Below are 22,417 nucleotides of genomic sequence, written 5' to 3' on the forward strand. Positions count from 1 at the left end.
CTCTGGCCCCGGCTGACAGTAGCTTCCGTTTCTGAGACGACGATTCGTAAGAAGGCCCCAGGCAGGTCCCCCTTTGCTCACACTCGTGAGGGTTCTTCTCGTATTTGAGCGACGTCCAGAGAATGGTCTGTTCTCGTTTACCTGCCTGACTTTCTGCAGAACCTCCTACTCGTGGCTTAATAGTTGGCTGTCGAAAGTGCCGGCCCCCGCGCCGGCGCTGGCAGCAGCCGGGTGGGAAGGCTCAAGATGGCGTGTCTGTTGGAGACCCCAATCCGCATGAGCGTCCTCTCGGTGAGTGACCCGCCGCAACCGCTGCTCTACGGGGAGGCCCTGCCCGGCTCGCAACCTTCTCCCCGGCGCGGCTCCTGGGCACCACCCCCTCGGTGGCCTGCGGCTCAGACTTGAGCCGGGGAGTGAGGGAGGGTGGACGGCGGGATAGACTGGACCCCGGCGGAGCCAGAGACGCCTCCAACTGCGGGAGCTGCCACCGGTGCGGCTTCCAGGTCTGCGTCTGGCCAGCGGGGTGGTTGGGCTTCTGGCACTTGGCCCAGCGGCACGGCTTGGGCTTGGGCTTGGCCAAGCGTTTCACCGAGGCTGCTTTCAGCGATAACGCTTCTCCGGGGCCAAGCGCTCCGTCCGGAGAGGCTCTAGACTTGCTGCCGGCCTGGGAACGAGCTTCCACCAAGCTCCCCGGGCTTTGGCAAGAAGAGGAGCAGGCTGCTTGGCTCCCACAGCCTCAGCACTGCCTGACCGGGTCTGTGTGTCTTCTATCGCGTCCCAGCACCTGGGCACCGGATAGAGTGCTTGCTTCTTGGCGATGGGATTTCATATCAACTGCAACTCTTCTAGTGTACGTGGGTGGTTATTTAAACCCATTTTCTTCGTTCTGTCCAGGAGGTGATGGCTGAGTCTAAAGGAAATATATCACCTATGCCAGGTTTTCCTTTTTTCTTTAAAGGAAATAAAACATTGAAGGAGCAGGGAGGTCAGATCTGTTGAGAGAAGGGAACGTATTGCTGTGCCAACAAGCAATACCTGGGTGTTTTGTTAAAAAAAAAATACCACAGCGATGTTCACATATCAGCGTGTTCCCCTTAAAAAACAGGACCAGCAGTGAAAGTTACTGGGAGGTAACTTCGAAGGATTTTACACAAATTTTAACTGTCCAACTCTGAGAATGGTCAGTTTACCAAACGGTTCATTTGTTAGTTGGAAATAAGCAGGCAAAGGCCAGTTGACCATCTTTAAGACATGTGGAATAGAAGCCAGACTTCAGAGAAGGTTGTTGAATTATAGATAACACGACAGGTTATTAGACTCGTGTAACTCCAACCGTTTTCCCGGACTTCTCCCACAAACACACACCTGTCGGAAAACACCTAGAACATTGCTAGATTCAAGGTTAGAGCCATGTGGCCGACTGCACCCTTAAAAAGGCTTAGTTGATAATAAAATGGTAATTTGGGGAGGCCATGAATAAGTTAGTCCCCTCGTCCATTTTAGCAGTCCTTTTTCTTTTTAAATGAAGCTAAAGAAATACTGTTCACCCAAGTTATTGAAGCAGATTAGCTCATTACACCACCTTGACTGTAATATTGACGAATGCTTTGTGAGAGCAGGCCAATTATCTTTTCCTCTTTGTATTAAAAAATGTATGTGTCTTGACTGTTTGCAATTCCCTTTTAATTGTGTCACTTAGACTTCAGTTATCCTTCAGTTCACCTGAAACAACTTCTTGTACATCATCAATTTGCCTAGTGTATATATACAGTTGAAATTTTTCATTTGTTTCACTTCCCTAGCAATTTTTTGTTGTTGTTGCTTATTAAGAAAATACTTGAAGCTGGGCATGGTGGTGCATACCTGTACTCCCAGGACTCAGGAGGCTGAGGCAGGAGGATCACTGTGAGTTCCAGGCCAGCCTAGGCTACATAGTGAGTTCAAAGTTAGCCTGAATTACATAGTGAGACCTTGCTTCAAACAACAACAACAACAAAAACCACTTGAGTATTTCAACTGCTAGTTAAAATTCATTTTAGTCCTTTCATTAGGGGCTTTTTTTTTTTTTTTAAAGGTTTTCACAGTTCTAATGTCTAGCTTGTGAATTCTTCAGTTTTGAGCCTTGGGAAATCAGAGCCTTGGCAAATGATTTAAACTATCTGAACTCACTAATTTTACTAATTTGAAGTGAAGCTTCTACCTTTCAAGCTACTACCTTAGGGTACCACTTTTTATATTAATCAGAAATTATCTCGAATGGTTGATTTCTTTAAAAAGCTACTTATTGTGCAACAGACTCATACAAAGCCCTGTTTTGTGTACTTTAAGGAATACAAAAATGATATCAGAAATGCTCTCAAGGAGCTCATAGTCTGAATTACAGTGGTACCTCAGTTCATGAACTTAATTCTTTCCACAATTCTGGTTCCAACTGACTTACAAGCATAGTATGTGTATGCAAGTATATGCTTGCAATTTGATTGCAAGTATATAGTACCTATATGCTTGCAATTCAGTTGCAACCAGAATCGTAGAATGAATTCTGTGACCAGAATTGTCCAAAAGAATTAAGTTCATAAACCAAGGCACCGCTGTACTCTAGAGTTTTATGAATGTAAGTGGACCAAGAGGGAAATCAAATTGTTTTAAATGATCCCATCTAAGGCCCATTATACCTTCTCCCTTGAAATTTTATTTACTTTCAAAATGCTAACTGTCCAAATCACACATCTATATTGCCTTTCTTGAGTTTTCTTTTACATCTAGTCTCATATATTAAATAGTGTGACTGTTACCCATCATTTCCAACAAAGCACCTTCTCCTAAGAGGATTTAGTCATGATTTCCCAATTTCTGTTAACAATACTGATTTGTACTGTTAAATCTCCAGAATCATCTTTGACTCTTCTCCTTTTTAATGCTCCCATGTCTAATCAGTTGTTAAGCCCTGTTGCTTTTTTATTCTTAGTATTCCTCACATCTTTCTGGCCACTCTTATTCTGGACCTTATTGTTTTCGTGCCTGCATTACAACAGTGTCCTTTTAATTAATTAATTAATTAGAGATGAATTCTCATTGTGTTGCTGATCTTGAACTCATGAGCTCAAGTGATTCTCCTGCCTTATTCTCTTCAGTAGTGTATGTGGAACTACAGTTGTGTGCCACCATATCTGGCTTTAATTATTTTCATTGCCTCTAGTGTCTGTCTCAATTCATATCTATTTCCACATTAATTTTTCTAAAGAACACTTGAACAGCCACTCCTCTCTTTCAGTTCTTCAGTGCATTCCTGTTGTTGGAGGGCTAAAGTTCATATTTAGCTTTGGATTTAAGATTCTTTATCATCTACATGAATCTTCTATTCCATATAAATTGACCTCTTGGGTCTGAATTCATAATTGGATTCTTCCAAACTGTAGTAATTTACTGTCTGCTTTTTTGTACATATAAATTATAGCCTTACATGGATTTATTTATGTAATATATTTTGAGCTGTCATTTGGTTTGGGAATACAGTGGTAAGCTGCACAAGCCTGTCTGTGTCCTTTTGGAGATTTCAACCTAACAGGGAAAATAGATATCAAATAATCACATGGTTTTTTTCTGATTGATTAATATTGTAAATGAAAAATACAGGGTGCTGTTCAAACATAATAGAGAAAACTAATCTGGTGTGAGAAGAGCAAGAGAGTTTCTCTGAAGAAGTGACACTGAGCTGAGAATTCAAGGATGTATAAGAACTAACTAGGCAAAAAAAAATGTCAGAACATTCCAGGCAAAGGGAACTGCTTTTGCAGAAGTCCTGAACCCTGTAATAATTATTATGCCTTATCTTATTCAGAGGTACGTGCTTGACCTTTTCTTCCTTTTAATTCTCCTATTCCTTCTAACACTATATGTTACATATACTGGGTACTCAGTAAATACTTGGTTGAACTGTCTGTTTTGGGAGTTGTACAGTACAAATTCTTCAGCTCTCTTTTTAGGTAGCACCATGACTACCCTTGTTCCTCTTTGGTTTGCATTTAGCGTTACAACCTCAGCCTTTTCAACATATTTACAGATTTTTCCCATGGTTTTCCAACTTTTGGATTATTTAATGGTGATTGAACTTTAAAATAGTTTTTTAAAAAAAATAAGTAGAGATTCTTAGGAAGTTGAGAAAGCAATACAGAGAGGTCCCTGTGTATATTTCACTCAGGTTCTCTCACTGGTTACATCATACATAATTATAGTACAGTATCAGAACCAAGAAACTGATGAAACCATGTACATATTTCTGTATCATTTTATCACAAGTGTATATTCATGTAACCACCACTGCTGTCAGGAAAAGGAATCTACTCCATCACCACAAGGATATCTTCGATGCTTCCTCTTTGTAATCACACTAACCTGACGCCCTCTCCCCAATCCTGCCCATAACCCCTGGAAACTACTAATCTGTTCTCCACCACTATAATTTTGTCATTTTCTGTAATGTTACATAAATGGAACATAGTGTGTGACTTTTTGAGATTAGATCTTGTCACTCAGCATAATGCTTTTGAAATCCATCCATGTTGTTGCATGTATCAATAGTTTGTTTCTTGTTCTTGCTAAGTAGCATCCCATGGTATGGATGTTCCAGTTTGTTTAATCACTTACCTATTGGTTATTTCCAGTTTAGGGCTGTTATCACTTCCTATGAACAGTCTATAGTGTGGACATGATTTGATGTGTCTGAGATAAACGCTTAGGAGTTGTGTTTGCTGGGTCAGATAGTGTGTTTAGTTTTAAAAGAAACTGACAAACTTTTGCAGCTAATATTCTTACCAGTAATGTATGAGAGATCTAGCTTCTTTGCATCCTCACCAGCATTTAATATTGATCTTAATTTTTATTTTAGCTGTTCTAATGTGTAGTGATATCTCATCATGATCTTAATTTGCATTTATTTCTCTAATGATTAGTAATGTTGAAAATCTTTTCATTGCATATTTGCCATCTGTATATCCTCTTGAAATATTTTTTCATGTCCTTTTGCTCATTTTCTAATTGGACTGTTTACTTTTTTCATTTGTTAAATTTTGAAAGCTCTTTATATGTTTTAGATATGAACTTCATCAAGTATTTGCAAGTATTTCCTCCAGGTCTTATCCCCTAAAAATGAACTTGGGGCCTGGGGTGTAATTCAGTTGTAGAGCAAATTCCTGGATTCAGTCTGCATTACCCCATTCCTGTAAAAGAACTTTGATCTAAACCTCATACCTTATACAAAAAGTAACTAAAAGTGAATTATTGCTTTTATCGTAAAACATAAAACTTTTAGAATAAAAGGGGGCAAAATCCACATAATGTTGGGCTTAGTGAAGAATCTTTAGACCTATTTTTAAAAATCAGTAAATTAGACTTAACAAAATAAAAATTCTGTCCATGAAAGACATTGTTAAGAATATAATTGTATTTTACACTGGTCACTATAATGGTTTGTGAAAGCCTAGGTAATAAAATGCTTTTGAATCACAATGTAGACTAGTGTAGGCAGCTCACATACTTGTTGATTTTAAGGCCTTCTTTACCTTCTTTTCCCAGTACCATTGTGCCTTTTTAAGCAAGCAGCTATTGGAAATATCTGGAGTATTTCAAATTCAGATAGTCTTTGATTTTGTTCTGTTCTTGGCAGTTGTAAGCATTTGTTGGCCTTGCCTATGACTGCATGTTGATTTACTCTCTTATGTGGGCAACTGATAATAATTAGAAAAACATTTTCTAGTTTGCCATTAGTTTACAAAGCACCAGTTAAGCACACATTTGTCAGAAGGTGGTCTTAGTAAATAAGAACTTCCTAATTTTTAATGACAGTGTGTAAAGAGTAGAGGGTGCTCATTGTATGCTTTAGGACATCTTACTGTGTCTTACTGAATTCAGAATACTCAGAAATTTTTAATAAAGAATCAGAAACATTTTAGTGTAGAATCTTCAGATTTTACCTAGAGTGCTAGCCTTCTGGTTACTTGTATTCTCATTAGGTATTAAAATAGTGTGTAGGGGCAGGAATTTCAGTGATTCTGACTTATGTCTTTTAGATTTCTGATTGGGCAGTTGTTTTGTGGTTCCATCTGCCATGTTGACTTCTGGATAAAGATACATGTATTTATTATTTGACAAAACAAAATTCTTCTGCCTTCACTGAATTGTGGTGCTATGATCCTTGGGACTGTTTAGATAGGAGTTAAATGTATTTCATTTGAGAACAGTTTTGTAGTGCCTCCCCCATCATTTTGATGAAGAAAAACAATTTGACCTCATTACATAAAATAAAGATAACTATATTCTCTGACATATTCATAATATAGGTATTGGAGGAGGAAGGGGAATAATGAACAGCGTTATCCTTTATATTGAAAATCTAGAAATTATGGTACAATGGAAAGAATACCAGCCCATAGGATCTATTAATTCTTGAAGATCTTTACCACCTGAAAGATGATTATAGAATACAGTATATGTACTCTTCTTCTGCCTTGATGCAGGGAGAGAAATTGAAAACTGTGTTAGGCTATCAAAAAATGACTGAATGGTGAGTGATGGGATTAAGAGGACCAAGGAAAAGGAGAGTCATGATGGTCATGTTTAGGCATGGCTCATAAAAGTTTTATCTTTGCAGTCATGTATCATCTACTGAGATGGTGATGATTAGAAAAATATATTAGAGGAATAGGGCCAAAAAAAGTTGTGTTTTGGGCATGCTGAGTTCGAAGTGTTCCAGATACCCATTTAGAGGTGTCCAGTGGGCAATTGGATATATGAGTGCTTATGTATCATTATTGTGGATCATTATTTAGGAGTTACCAGGATGCTCATCATTGATTCTTAGCCCTTTAAGGCTAATTATCTCTCTGCCCTCTTCCCCAGAAAAAAACATACATATGGCTAAAGAGTCACATAATTTCAGGAAGTTTGTGGACTCCCTGAAACCCACACATTAGCCCAGAGTTAATGTCTTTACTTGTCCCAGTGTCAGTTACCAAAACATAAACATCAAAACTTACAGATCATTTTAAAGCACTTTGGAATGGCAAATAATTACAATAAAGTTTTAAAACTTATGTAAGATAACATGAGTGGGACTTGGTTCTGAAGAGCTTTAATTTTTTGGTTCAAAAAATGCCTTGTGATCTTTCACAAGGTGAACTGTATCCACAGAAAGCTTTCTGTAAGCAGATGGCATAGTGGGCCAAGGGTGTGGAGATACCATAGGTTAGCTGGCTATCTTAGGTATGAAAAAATAAGCCTTTTGTGGTCTGGGGACAGACTAAATAGAAAAGATAGAGACTTGAAGTGGCCCATATATTGCTGTGATTGTCACAGGCCAAATGTGGATCATAGATCAGATAGAGCCTGTGGGGTTTTGTAATAGGAAAGTTAATGAATGCACCAACTATTGGAAGAGATGGCCAAGCCTGTGTCAAGCACCATGGATAGCTCCAAGGCAAGGATATTACTGCCTCTTAAGTGTCTGAAGCAAGAAGGGCTATTTTTATTAGGAGTTAGCTGGCCTGGCTGGACAATACTTTTCTGACTTTTTTTTTTTCTCTTTTTTCCCCTGGTACCGGGAATCAAACCCAGGACCTCATGCTTGCAAGGCAGGCACAGTGCCACTGAGCTAAATCCCCAGCAGGACAGTAGTGCTTTTGAGGTGTACTGTGAAAGATGGACCAGGGTCTCTTAGGTCAATAAATAATTGCAGTCTTGAATAATAACTTTAAAGTATTGTAGTCTAGGACAGTATCACACCTGTTTCTCAGTAACCTTATTTTGTTATGTCAGGATTGAGAAATAGGCATTTGAATGCATCTTAGTGGATTTCCTGGGCTATCTTATCTTTGAAGGTATTTAAATGAATCTCACCAACCCAGAGAATATCTCAGTCTTTGTAAAACTCCCCACCACCCTGTCACTCCATATGTGTTCTCCAGAGATGGTTCTCCTTTAGATTTCCAGGTTATGATATTTTATACCATAGATCCTTAGCTCATTCACTGCCTTTGGGGAGATCTCTCTTTGCTCTTCAATTCAGACATTCTCATCCACATTCAAGAGTAAGTGAATACAATTTTTAATAAAATTAAAGATCATCTAGATGCACATAGCTGTTTTTAATTTGTACCATGCTTTAAAAAGATAAAATCATAGTACTAGACTTTAGAAACATGAATGTTAAATTGTTTTTGGTGTTTATGACCCCCAAACCATGTTTATAGCAATTGTTAATAGTGTACAAGGGCTATCAGAATATCACATTAGAAATTCATTACAGAAAACGTAAAAGTAAAAGCCTCCCTTCAGATTACTTTTAATCTGACTATGCTCTGGCTTTTCTATTATGAAAGAAAATAAAATCCCTTTGGATGACTATAAAATTACAGATTCTTTGCCTAGAAAAAAACCTTCAGATTAATTTACTTGTTTATTTATGTAGAGCTGGGGATTGAACCCAAGGCCTTCTCACTAAGTTACATCTCCAGCTCCTTTTGTTTTTTATTTTGAGACAGGGTCTTGTTGAGTTGCCCAGGCTGGGTATAAAGTGCTGAGATGATAGGAATGCACCTCCACACCCAGCCCTTTAGATAATCTGTAATTTATCCTTGTCATTTTTTATTGGGATCAGCTGAGGACTGGAGATACTGACTTGCTCACTGTCGTGTTCTGTACTTCAAAGTCAGATCTACAAATTCCTACTTTTTAAAATAAAATTGTGTGCGTTGCCTTATATTTTTAGAATTTTAAAATTTTATGAGCACTAATTGACTTATTTTTAATAAATTCTCTTAGTGTGTAAAGTCTGGATTTCAGTCTTTATTGAGAGGTGAGGGGTCCCTCTTTTATAAACAGGTAAAATAAAATTATATAGTTTAGCATTTTTATGATGGTGTTTGTGAAATTAAAGCAGATTGCATTCTGGGACTCTTAATTGCCATAAGTGTGTTACATTCTGCACCAGTCAAGCCCAGCTGAACTGGGAAGTGATGTTTTAGAAATTTTCCGTAGTTACTTGAGGCTACAGAAAAGCATGACTTTGATTAATCTGGAGAGTGAAGATGCTGTATAATCTAGAAACTAATACAGTGTTAATCCCATGAGAAAAAATGTGAGGATACAAATAGTTGCAAAAGTAGTATGAGAGGTTCAGTTGGGTCCTAATTGGGTGAGAAGTTTACCAGAATAAAAAGAGCAAAACAAAAACCAAAATAAAAAACTTACACCAAAATCTTAGGGTTTAAGTAGTACTTGAGCATTTTCTTCCATTTTTACTCCTTTTGGAGCCAAATAGGAATTTTTGGGTATATAGGAAGGGCACAGTAGCTGTCTACTAAGAATAAGATTTGTCTTTGTTGATAGTATTATCCTTTTTCTTGCTAAGTTTAATGAAATGTTGTTCTCAAAGTATTGGTTTCTGGTATTATGAATTGTGGCAGTTCTAATCTCTCTAGGGACAAGTGCAAACACAATAAGTGGCCCCAGGCTTTAAGATGAGAAATTGAGAATTTGTCACTGATTTAAATAGTGCATTTATTTGGTGTTTTAGAAAATGATAGTGCAAAAGGGAGGGGTTTGGAGGCATTAGAAACCCAGAAGTTTGATTTTACATTGTTTTGGGGTAGGAAAGGAATTTTGGGGCTCCCAGTAGACTGGCTCATTAAGAGCTGTTATGTTGAGTGGTTCCAAGCCCTATCAGTCTCAGACTCTCTTCTTATAATAGATACTTTGCAGTGTCTTCTTGGCTGTCCTGAAGTGAGATTCATACGTAAGTTAACTCTCCTCACATGTAACTTTTTAAATGTTGGCATAATATACCAGCTATGATAAGGAAGAAAGAAAACAAATTTATGATACTATTTAAATGTGTAAATACTATATTACTACTATGCTATAGCAGAAAGTACTACTATATATATAGTACTATATATAGTATATATAGTACTTCTGCTACTATATAGCAGAAAGTAAGAAAGTAGTGATATATTTGCGAATGTGCATAATTTGGCTGTGAATGTGACAGCCACACTGCAGACTAATAAAAGCATGTTGTAATGCTTACTTAAATACAATAAATAATAATTTTTTATGTGACTTTCTGAAATGGCTGAACTTTTGGTAAAGTTCCTAGCAAGATGAAGTACAACCTTTTCTTCATATGGGAATTGCATTCTTGGAAAATTGTACATTAAAGTGGTACAAAACCCATTTTGTGTTTATATGTAAAATGGAATTAGATTCTAGGCCCAGATAAATTATATATATATGTTTTGTTTGCCTGTATATTACTGGATAATGAAAAGTTGTGGAATGTGGGCTGGTTGTCCCAGCACATAAAGCCTTGCCCACTAGATATTAGTAGCACTCTTTGTCATGACAGACGAGAACACTTCCACACATTGACAAACTATATTCTAAGGAGTAGTTGCTCCTTTTTAGAACTACGTGGAGCTTTCTGAATGATCTTTTTCTCTTAGTAAAGCTCCCTTTTTCTCTTCTAATTCCCCCTTCTCCCAGTTTGTGACAGTGTATTTATAGTAGTTAAACATTTTTCTTGTACTGTGTATAACTCTATAATATGCTATATCCCTTTTAAAATTGTGTTTACCACTTTTTAAAATCTTTCTCACTTTGCAAAAATGTAAGCTCTGCAGAGGTAGACCTTTTTTTGTCTTTTCTCATTGCCTAGAATATTGCTTGTATGATTGTTTATCTTTGTTAACCGAATTAAAGAATACTATGTCATCATTGTTTTGTATTTCCAACTGTGTGCTATATCATCGTAATACTAAATTGTATTTTCTTTCTCAAACATACCTTATTGCTTCAGAACTCTCTTTTGTACTGTATGTATGTGTTATGCTCTCTACCCAGAGGCCTTCTTACCCTTTTTTCCTTTCCTTTTTCACCTAACCAATTAATACTTGTCTTTCAGGTTAATCATCCTTACTGCTTAGTCTTAGCAATTACCTTCATCCTATCCCTAACATCAGTTAATTTTATCATCAGCTTTTTATTTTGTGTTTATTTTTATGGTTATACTTAATGGTTATGGAACTAATTTCTTGTTACTGGTTACCTTCCATCCCACCACTTATGTCTGTTAACTTTGTCTTCAGTACTTTATTTTTTATGTTCACTTAAGTGATTATAATTATCACTTGTTACAAGTTATGTCTTTAACTTTCTTACATGTCTGTTTCTTTTCTGTGCTGTGAACCTCTTGAGAGTCAAGGATTAGCTTATCTCTCTATTCCCAGCATCTATAAAGACACTCAGCAGAATTTCAGCCTGAAATAGATTTAAAGCCAAATCTTTTATAGAATTTGAACATCTTATTTTCGTGTTTGTATTTCTTCTATCTTTTCCAAAACCAGGATATTATTTGACAGTGCTAAATGATGAACATTATGAATAGTTTTAATAGTTTTTGGACTAATTGACATACTAAATTTTTATTGTCAATCACTGGTTTAAATATTCATTTTGTATGGCTTCAGAATTCCATACTGGGGCTTGTAATATTTTAAAGTTTTAATTTCCAAAGATCAGGTGAATAAATGAGAAATTAGATGTGTAAATGCTTTTAAACGGTAGCATGCTAAACAAGTGTGTTTATTATTTAGCTTGTTCTTGAGAGTGAGCTGCTGTTAAGTGAGAGTAGGTATTTGATTAAGTTTTAACCATTAATAAAAACAACTGAGAGTGGCATTAGTGTACTTGTCAAAGCAATTGTACAAAAATATAATTCTCCTGAAATTAATAGGGTACTTTTACGGTTTACATGTTATCTCATTGAACCCATACTCTGATCTATGTGATAACATCACCTCTTAAAGAAACAATCTCAATTTTTAATTTTTATTTTATTTACTTATTTTTGCAGTACTGGGAGTTGAGCCCAGGGCCTCATACATTCTAGGCAAGCACACTACCACTGAGCTACATCCCAGCCCTTCTTATGTTGAGACAAGGCCTTGCTAAGTGGCCCAGGCTAGTCTGGAACTCACGATCCTCCTGCCTTAGCCTCCTGAGTAGCTGGGATTACAGGTATGCACCACCATGTCTGACTTAAAATTTTATTTTTGCCCAAAGTTCTTTAATGGTAAAACGCAGGTCTTCAAATGCAAATCATTTGTTCTTTCTATGTGCTGACTATGTTAAAAATAAAGAACACTATATGTTAAAAAATACATAGAACAAGACTTTTAATAAAATAAGTTTGATATTTTCTTATTAATCTTTTAAATAGTCATTTTTTATTGTCTAATAAACTTACAGTTTCACCCTCAAATTTGAGTTGAACACTTACTTCTCCTTATTTTTTAGTTAAATCCCATTGTTGGCATGTCTAGGACTTTTGAAGATTTTTTCCCCCAAAAGGCAGTAGCTTCAATTCACCCTGGTAGTTTATTCAGAGGGGCAACAAGAGGCTATTCTGGTTTGCCATTTCAGGACATCTGACCAGTTTTGTGAACTATATATGTTTTTCTTCTTTTTCTTTTATACTACTGAAAGTGAATAAAAGGTAGGGTGATCATACAGCCCAATTTCCAACACTCTTGGTTTATGTATTATTCTGTGATAGTTGTTAATCATACCCTTTCTCACTCTTAAAATTATCTTTGTTTGGATGATAAATTCAAAAACTTATTAGTTATCAATTGGTATTTAAAAAGTGCCCCAAAGCTTAGCTCCTTAAAATAACATTTATTATCTCACTTTCTGTAAGTTAGGAATACAGATGTGGATTAGCTGGTGCTTCTGGCTGAAGCTCTCTTACAAGGCTGCAGTCAGGGGATTAGCAGGAGCCACAAACTCATCTGAAGACCAGTTCTGGGAGAATCTTAATTCCAAACGTATTCAGATAACTGTTAGTAGAATTTAGTTCCATGTTAAATGGGCCTCTCCACAGCGCATAACTAGACCACTATTTTTTTTTTTTTTTTTTTTTTTTTGGTACCAGGGATGTAACTCAACTTCCTCATGCTTGTGAGGCTGGTGCGGTGCCACTGAGCTAAATCCCTGGCACTAGACCACTAGTTTTGTTTAGAGAGAAAAGGAGGCATGGTGGGCAGGGCTTTGAAGTTTCTGAAATGACAGCTTATCACCTCTGCTGCATTCTGTTTGTTAAAGCCTTGGTCCCAGTCCTCACTCAAGGGAAAGGGACTGCCCAACGGTGTGACTAGCAGGAGGTAGAGATCATTGAGAACCATCTTAGAGGCTGCCTTTCATAGTCACCCTAATAAAAGCAAAATTGTTTCCATATAATTCTTTTCTGCAGTGGAATGCAACTCCTTACTTGTTGCTGTTTTTGTGTTCCTGAAAAAAGAAATTTGTTTCAGGCCCTCTCATGATGGCTTTATTGTAGCTTTGAATATGTGAAATGAGTTCAGAGCCCAGTTTTGAGAACTTGCTGGTTCAGTTGTTTGAAGCCCTGTGCCAAAAGGCGCAGTTATAGGTCTGACCTGGTTAACTTTGCTGTCCTTCATGGGCACAGAATATACCCTGAGCTTTACTGATTACTTGGCACATTTACTTTTCTGTCAGGAAGATGGAGGAATCACCATGTATATAAATCCCTTCTAGCTATTGGAAGCTACAGAAAGTAACTCAAAAGAACATTAATGTTTTGAAGTGAGTGTCAAGCCATGTCTTGAAAGAACAGAACATCAAAAACCCTCCTAACCCTAACCCACTTTTCACCATGAGCAGGAGAGAAGGAATCCCACTACTTTTAATATTTCTGGAGTAAACAGTAAATGCCCCAATCTATCCCTAACCTCCACACTGTTGTTGACAAGAATGAGGAAATAATCTACAATCCTCTCCATCCTCACTCTTAGCCCCTATGCCCACACACATACACTTTCCATCATTCTCATTCCTCTCCCCCACCCTCCCTTGGCCATTAGGATTAAACGTTTTATCTCCTTTACATAAATTAACTATAAGCCCAGGACTTCAGGGTTATTTCTCATGCCCACACAGCTATCTACTTTTCCATCAGATCTCTTGCCTTTCTCTGTTCCGTTCACTGATCTTCCCTTGTGCTCAGCTTCTTTTCTAAACATTTCCTTCATCTTTTAGTTTATGATGAATCTAGGCTTTTTGCTTAAAGATACTCTTTTCCAAGCTTTCTCCTCCAGTTTTCTGTCCCTGGCTCCTTTTCCTCTCATATCCCTTATAACCTTTGATAAGGATAGAGTAGAGATCCTTCTTGCTCCCTAAAAAGCTCATCTTTGAATTTCACTAGATTCTACCTTGTTGAAGTCGTCTCCAGACCCCTTGATTATTTTAATTCATGGCAACTCTTTCCAGCACTATTTCTGTGATGATTTATAGAAACTTCATTGTCTTCATAAGTAATTTTCTAAAATTCTAAACTTCTCCAATGATCGTGTATTCCGTCCTACCTTGAGATACTTGCTGTCCTGGTCATTTCCTAGATCTTGACCTTACCAGACTAAAATCTAACTTAACTTCGTAATCTCAACTTTATGCTTCCTACCAATACGTCTGCCAAAACACTCCTCCTACTCTAGTACCAGCAGTCCTTCAATCCCTCCATTACCTACAGTCTGTTCTACCACTTTTTTTTTTTTACTAGCTCTATCATTATAATCACACTGTTGCATATACTCTCATTTGACCTCTTCCAGCTTTTTCATCCTTGCCTGGTAAAATTGTAACTCTGGTTAAATCCAGATCTCTTATTCGTGCCTGCTTCTATGCATTTGAATGTAGCTGGAGAAAAATAGTCATACTGATTATTCTTATTTTAATTTATAATTACAAACTTTTAAGAGGATTTTTGCTGCTCCTTAGCAGTATTGGTATATTTTCCAAGCCTCATCAGTGTATTACTCCTTTTTGTTCTTCAGACCGCTCAAACTTCTCTTACTTTTACTCTTACAAAATATATAGATGTAGTCAGAAGAGAACTTCACAAGCTCTCACTAGCATATCCACTTAGTTGATTCCTTCTAGTGTTTATACGTTCCATGTTCTCCTTGATCAGCAAATCCCATTCCCCTTCAATTATTCATGAACATTGCTCTGGATATTTTTCTACTTCTCATGTAGCATCAGTTTTTCTTCTCATTAAGGCATTTTCATCAGTGTATAAGCAGGTAATAACTTACTGTATCTAAAAAAATAAAATCTCTCTTGGATGTACTTTCCTTCTGATTATACTCTTTCTTCATTCTCCTTTACTATGAAATTCCTTGAAAGAATTGTCTATATTTTATTTTTTCCGCTTCCTATTTTCCCATTCTGTCTTACAGCTACAAAAACATAAGTCAAATAATCAAATCCTGTCACTTTTTTCCCAAAACCCTCTGATGGTTTCCCAACTCATGCTGTAAGAATCAAAATCCTGGGCCGGGGATTTAGCTCAGTGGTTTCACCACCTGCTGCGCAAGCACAAGGACCCAAGTTCGATCCCTGGTACCAAAAAAAAAAAAGAATCAAAATCCTTTTCTTTCTTTTTGTTGTTTGTTCTTTTTGGTTTTTGTTTTTTTGAGACAAGATCTCACTATATGTTTAGGATGGCCTTGAACTCACTGTGTAGCCCAGGTTGACCTCAGACTCTCAGTAATACTCTCAGCTTTGGGATTACAGAAAGTAATGTGCTGGGATTACAGGTGTGCACCACCATGCCTGGCTTAAAAATCAAAATCCTTAAAGTGACCAACAAGGCTCTATACCAGTGCTGTTCAGTTTAAAAATAATGCAAAGCTATGTATGTCATTTTAAGTTTTCTAGTACCAAAAATAAATAATACCAAAAATAAACAGATGAAATTGAAAAAAAGTTTTTAAATAAACATTCAGTTCCTAGCCACATTTCAGATGCTAAAAACCCGTCTGAGACTAGAGGCTATCATATAGCTCTTTACCATCTGGACCTTGTTCTTTGATCTCATCTCTTGCTTTCTTCTTTACTCATTCTGCTGCATCTGTAATGGTCTCCTGTTCTTTAATTATTGAAGACTTCCCATTTCAGAGCCTCTGCATTTGTTACTTGCTTTGCCTGGAAAGCTCTGTCCCTAAGCAGGTGCATGATGTGCCCCTTCATCTTTGGCTGTTTACTCAGGTGTCACCCTTGTTAAAGGTACTTTCTCTGACCAACCTATTTAATATCTGTACTAGTTGCCCTCTGTCTTTAGTTTTTACATTCCCAGACTGCATTCTGAAAGAAAAGGGAGGAGAGCTGAGAGGAGAGTGACCTGACCTACAGAGGAAGGCAGTAAAATACATTTTCCCAGCCAGGCATAGTGGTGCACATTTGTAATTTCAGCACTCTGGGAGGCTGAGGCAGGAAGATGGCAAGTTTGAGCCCAGCATGGGCAACTTAGTGAGACCATGTCTAAAAGTAAAAAAAGGGCTGAGGATGTAGCCCAGTGTGAAGGCCCTGGATTCAATCCCTAGTACCACCAAAAAATAATTTTTTTATATAGATAAACAAAAGGCAAATGCACAGTCTTAAGGCACGTGTGTAATAAATCCCCTTTTGGTTGTTTTAACGATATTGGGAGACGAGATGTTGAGCTGTAGGGAGTAAAGATCATAAGCCTTAGTTGTAAACCAAGAGAATGGGACAGATAATTATTAAGAGTCTTTCTAACTCTGATTCTGTTATTTTGAGGAAAACAGACCCTGTTACATGCTTGTACTTTGATGACATCCACCTTGTGCACAATAATTTTCATCACTTTAGCTTATTTGCTACCACTAATTTGTCTTTGTAAATGGAGTTCATATTAAAAGCAATAGAATATTTAAGTTATCTCTGAGGCTGTTTTGGTGGGAAGTTCAGAGTATGAAAGTATGCATCACATTTTGATAACTTATTATCAAGAAAGCGTGTGTACAGTAGTTGAACATTTTTTTTTTTTGGTACTGGGGATCAAACTTGGGTCCTTGCGCTTGCTCAGCAGGCAGCGAAACCACTGAGCTAAATCCCCGGCCCAGTAGTTGAACTTTTGATGACTTAGAAATTTAAGCTGGTGCTGTATCTTGGGAATTAGGTCTTTTACTGATTCAGGTTCTGACTAAACTGAAAAGTAATTTCTTCTCCCTATAATAATTGATCACTAATGGGTGGCAGCATATAAGAACATTCCATCAGAAAGAATGAGGAGGGGACAAAAACTTTTTTCCTCTGGTTCTCTAATTTAAATTCTTTGCTTTAAATAATATTAAGTACTGAAAATTCAATGTAAAATTAAAGTATTACTTGTCAAAATAAATATTACAAGAAACAGCATGTAGAGTAAACCTCATAATACAAATAAAAGGAGGTAAGTGTCCCTTACTCTCCATCTCTACCCGGCTTTATCCAGTTCAGCCTTACCCAATTCTGTTGAACCTGTAGACCACCCTGATTCTGAATTGTTTTCTTTCTGAGAAAGTGTGAAACTTCATTAATGTAGTTTTTGCTCACATCTGCCTCCTAGCGCTGAAGCTCCTCTCTATTACTCTGACTTCCTCTTACACCTAGACTGCCAGGAAGTCCTGGCCCTTTTCTTTGGCTGAAAGCCAGATTTTCTCTCCTTTAGTGTGTACTAAGCAGAAGCAGCATTCCTATCTATGTCACATACATATGTGACATCCAACAGTTAATGAAGAAAACTTAACTTGTTTCTTGGCACACATGCCCAATTTTTTTGTATTGACAAAGCTTGCAGGACTTATGCAAAGTTCCCACTGTCCAGTTGTTTTTGCTGAGCACTGAATGTCTTCTTTCTTTCCTAAATTACTCTTTATCATATTGTCACAAGCTTTTCTCAGAATGATTTGCAAAAATGTAGTTAATATTTTCCATATAAATCTTTCAAGTGAGCAGTTATTTTGTATAATTATGTTGATTTCTTAAACTCTTCTGCCATTTTCATTTCCAAAAATTTGTTGTATTCTGTGTACTTATTTTTTAAATTTTTAAAAAATTGATGTTCAGCATCTTGGACTGAACACTGCAGTTTCCAATTATTTTGATACTTGAGATAGAAAAAAATCACTTGCTTATATGTCCCATATAATTACGAAGGCAAATAGTATTTTATAGGACTCTTAATGCATCTTCCTTAAGTTAGATTATATAGCTGTTTGATGTTATGGGTGATGCTATGAATTTATGATTTGCATGGCTTCAGATGTCATAATTTTTCCCCCACTTTCTAGGAAGTAACAGCTAGCAGTCGCCACTATGTTGACAGGCTATTTGACCCTGATCCCCAGAAAGTTCTACAAGGTGTCATGTAAGTAGTATGTTTAAGAGTCTATCAAAAAGTCTTGTTTGTTTTCATGTTTTTTAATTTTTATTTATTTTTTTTGTTTTCATGTTTTAATCTGCCAAATATTATAATTCTGGAAATGCAGGGTTATAAGTGTTTTTCTTAAATTGACTTCTTTTTGGAAAGACTGATTGACATTCATAACTTTTAATATTTTACTTCAAAGAGTTGTCTGTTAGTTATTAACTGACATGATTAGCTTTATTTTTTTATAGGATACTTATTTTACTTTTAAAAAATTCTTCTTTGGAGAATGCGTTTGCCTCTTTAATATTCACAAAAGCAAGAGAATAAAACTTATCTTTTATAATTGCAAAGTAGTGGACGAATAGGTTAATAGATTTTATTTTGCTTTTTTTTGGTTAAGTCACAAATTGTCATTCAATCTAGTGATGTTTTAAATATCAGAATTTAGAAAGCAGTCATTAGAAAATTTAAATAAACTCTTAGTAGCATAAATACTGTCCTTTTTTCCAAGATTCCCTCAGGTTTAATTAGAGAAAACAGTTATAACCAACATACTCGTGATTATACTTTTAAGAAATAAGGCGAGACAGCCCTGCCACTATGGCTCATGCCTGTAATCCCAAATACTCAGGAGGTTGAGGCAATAGGGTAGCAAGTAACAAGTCAGCCTAGGAAATTTAGCAAGACCTGTCTCAAAATAAAATAAAAAGGGGCCAGGTATTTAGCTCAGTGACACCACACCTGCCTCACAAGTGCGAGGTCCTGAGTTCGATCCTCAGTACCAAAAATTAAAAAAATAAAAAGGGCTGTGATATAGCTCAGTGGTAGAGCACTTGGCCTAGCATGAGCAAAGACCTGGTTCAAACCCCAGTCCTGCCAAAACAAAATAAAAAATAAAGTGGGACAACTGGGATAAAATTTCAAGTGATTGAAAAGAGAATTCTATCTCCTTATGAGGTTCAGTGTATGCTCTTAACACATTAGTTCTGAAGGAAGAAGATCTGTTCTAAGGCTCCCGATGAGTTTGGGAAATACACAGGATCCCCACAGGCCTGAACTGTGTTCAGAGGAAGGACACAAACTGGGTCAAAATGATACACATTTGAGATAGCAGTGAGGCACAGATGAGTGAACCCCTTTCTTTTTAACCTGTTAGTGTTATCAGCCAGATAGTACTTTTAGTTGAAGTCTTGCTCAGCCATGTCAACTATTAGGATGCTTTGTTTGTAAAGTTTTTGTGCAGTTCATATTCAAAAATCCCATCCCACAAAAAAAGGAATTATAATGGGATGTCTGGGAGATAAGAATTTGTAAAGAGAGACAGTCTAAGTATGTAGGGCTATTTGAAGTACGCTGTAAGAGAAGGAAAGGAGTTGGTTGGGACTCACCTGAGGTACTTGACACTTTATCTTTACATCTTGTTTTTACATTTGTCTTGGCCACATAACTGGGAGATTGTAATGATGATTTAATCAGCTTTCTCTTTTTTTTTTCTTGGTACTGGGGATCGAACTTGGGTCCTTGAGCTTGCAAGGCAGGCAGCAAAACCAGTGAGCTAAATCCCCAGCTCTAATCAGCTCTTTTTAAGACTAGTTTGATTATTACTAGAAAAAGTGGAAATCAGTACAGACTCTATACACAGAAAATAGTTTAGGGGATAAGTTTAATTTAACACTCCTCCCTAGATACTTCTCAGACACTGCCAGACAGCTCTGTAATAGGTAATCCTAAATATCACACAGAACTATTCAATAATAGTTTAGTTGAAAACATCAGACTTAAGTGTTCAATAAGTGAAAGGTTTTATGTGCTAAACTTGTGTCTTGAATTCTATCTGATATAAGTAGCTAATTTAAGTGTTTCTTGGCACTTTGAGAAATTTTTAATTTATCGGAGAAGATGATCGCTTTTTTAAAGTTGTGCACATCTGTCATCCTAGCTACTTGGGAGGTTGAGGTGAGGAGAATCACAAGTTGCAGGCTGGCCTGAGCAATTTAGTGAGACCCTCTCTTAAAATAAAATATAAAATGAACTGGGGATGTAGCTCACTGGTAGAGTGCTTGCCTAGAATATGTGATGTACTTTGTTTATTCCTCAAGTAAAACACAGACACACACACACACACACACACACACGTGCATGCAAAAGATAAAAGAACCTTGAGAAGGATTAAATTATAACAGCAGCTAAGAGGTGTAGTTTGATAGCCTTAGTGCCTTTGGAAAAGTTATCAAGTCTCAGACACAACTGTCAGCTAGACAGACAAAGTTTTTTATGTGAAAGATTGAGGCAGGTAAAAGGGGCAGGGGTTTTGGAGTTAAACAACAGTCAGTAGATTGAATCCCTGGTTGTGGTATTTCCTGTTGGGGTCCTTCCCTTCATGTGTACTTAGATTACTTGCTTTCCTTGAGGCTTCATTTCATCATCTGTAAAGAGGGAGTTATTGCCCCTTTTGCTATGTCTTTGGGAGAAGTAAGTCAAATTAAAAAATTGTATGTTATAGATACCCACCAGTTGGCAATTAAGTAGTTACTTGTTATTAGCTCCAGTATAAAGTAACTTGAAAACTGAGATGATTCTTTTCAAAGAATGAAAGGAAAAATTAAAATTAAAATTTCAAAACAATTTGAACTGAAACAAAGGAGAGGAGCAGAGACTAGAATTCTTGACTCAGTCAAGAAAATACAAATGATAATGCCCCAGTAATTTTGATTGTTGCCTATAATAGTAAAATCTGTTTATATTTGAAAAGAACAGATCACCTTGTAGTTTTTCACTTTATGTCAGGGTAAAGCTGGCCTTATAGAAGTTTATGTAGTTTGATTTTATAAGCTTCCTTTTTTCTAGATAGGAGTATTTGTTTTCTGACTTAATTCTGTTTTGAACTACATCACCATCTAAAAATTAATTGCAAGTTAACTATGATAAGTGAATTCTATTTTAACATTTTACATATTTTTAAGTAATCTTGTTTAATACAGTATTTATAGAGGAAAAGGGAACCAAAATGATATTTAGAAAAGAGAATTGACCAATCTTTCCATCTACTTATTATACAACCATTGAATCACAGGAAGACTATTATTGGGACAAAATATGTAGGTGGAAGGGAGGTGGCTACAAAGTGTAAACAACTGAGGTAGTTCACTAATTTTAGGGAAGGAAAAGACAGGCTGATAATGATTAGCCTTAAATCCAAAGTATGTAATTGGAGGGACATTAAAAAATTGACAGTAATTTAGCTTTGTTTGCAAGCCAGCATTTGATTTCTGTCAAGAAAGATTGTGAAAATATATAACATACTAGCAGGAAAAACAAAGGTTAAGAAATTAAAGGTGAGTAAGGAGTTTATGTCATAGTCTGTAACTAATCTACTTAACTGAGTTGGAGCAAAAACCCTACCCATGTAGAAAACTTTTTTGTAGATAACCCATATCACAAAGGACTGTTTTGTCTAGTCAGTGAGTATATTCTTATTGAAAAGTCATATTGAGCATTAGAACTGCTTAATGTTTAGTTGAAGAATAGGGGGTTGTCTTTTTTGTTGGTAGTACAGTGTTTAGCATAAACTTGAATGATACTACTGTATCAAAGATTTGAATGCGAAGTCAGGTCCTTTCCTCCAGAAGAACAAATTTTCATATGCATAACTTCATAGCCCACCAGCTATGTAATAAAATACAGAGAGAACAAGGAGGTCACTTGTATAAGTCATATACTATAACCTTTTCAACTATAAGACACAGTAGGTATGTGTATCAGATGAACTACCCTAAACTGAAAATTCTCATGTATAGAGTTCTATGTGTTGCTTTAAATAACAATTGCTGGGCACTTTTTGGTGAGGTTATTAATAGTATTGGTTCAACCGTGTTAAATGTCATAATGGAAGAACAATAGCTTTTCATATGGTTTTGCAGATTATAAAAGCTGCCTAAACACTGTGTAGTGTTTGTGTGTTGAAATATTTCTAAACTGGAACTTTTGATCTGTTTTTACATTAGTGATTCTCAGTGAAAAGATAAACAGATATACCTATGTGACCATATGTTGATATTCCTGTGTATCCCTATTGATACCTCTGTGATGAAAAGCAAAAGCCGATATAGCACATGTGGCTGGTTTTGT

At 36.6% G+C, this 22,417-nt stretch overlaps 1 protein-coding gene across 8 annotated transcripts in view; it reads left to right on the top strand.

Moving 5' to 3' along the window:
- The first annotated feature begins 3 nt into the window (after nt 1-3).
- The window catches only part of Armc8 (armadillo repeat containing 8), an 88,839-nt gene continuing 66,425 nt past the window's right edge, over nt 4-22,417 (top strand). For 3 of the 8 annotated variants that reach the window (XM_004834310.4, XM_021248221.2, XM_004834311.4), the window contains exons 1-2: nt 12-291; nt 18,210-18,286. In XM_004834310.4, the coding sequence (XP_004834367.1) occupies nt 247-291; nt 18,210-18,286 (122 nt within the window). In that variant the 5' untranslated portion in view covers nt 12-246. Of the gene's footprint in view, nt 292-11,908; nt 12,073-18,209; nt 18,287-22,417 lie in introns of all 8 variants that reach the window. The other 5 variants (XM_087186208.1, XM_087186205.1, XM_004834308.4 and 2 more) reach the window with 5 other exon arrangements.

This window comes from Heterocephalus glaber, unplaced genomic scaffold (assembly GCF_053883595.1).
Source record: "Heterocephalus glaber isolate CG9 unplaced genomic scaffold, H.glaber_assembly_v1.0 deba00001504, whole genome shotgun sequence".
NCBI lineage: Eukaryota > Metazoa > Chordata > Mammalia > Rodentia > Bathyergidae > Heterocephalus > Heterocephalus glaber.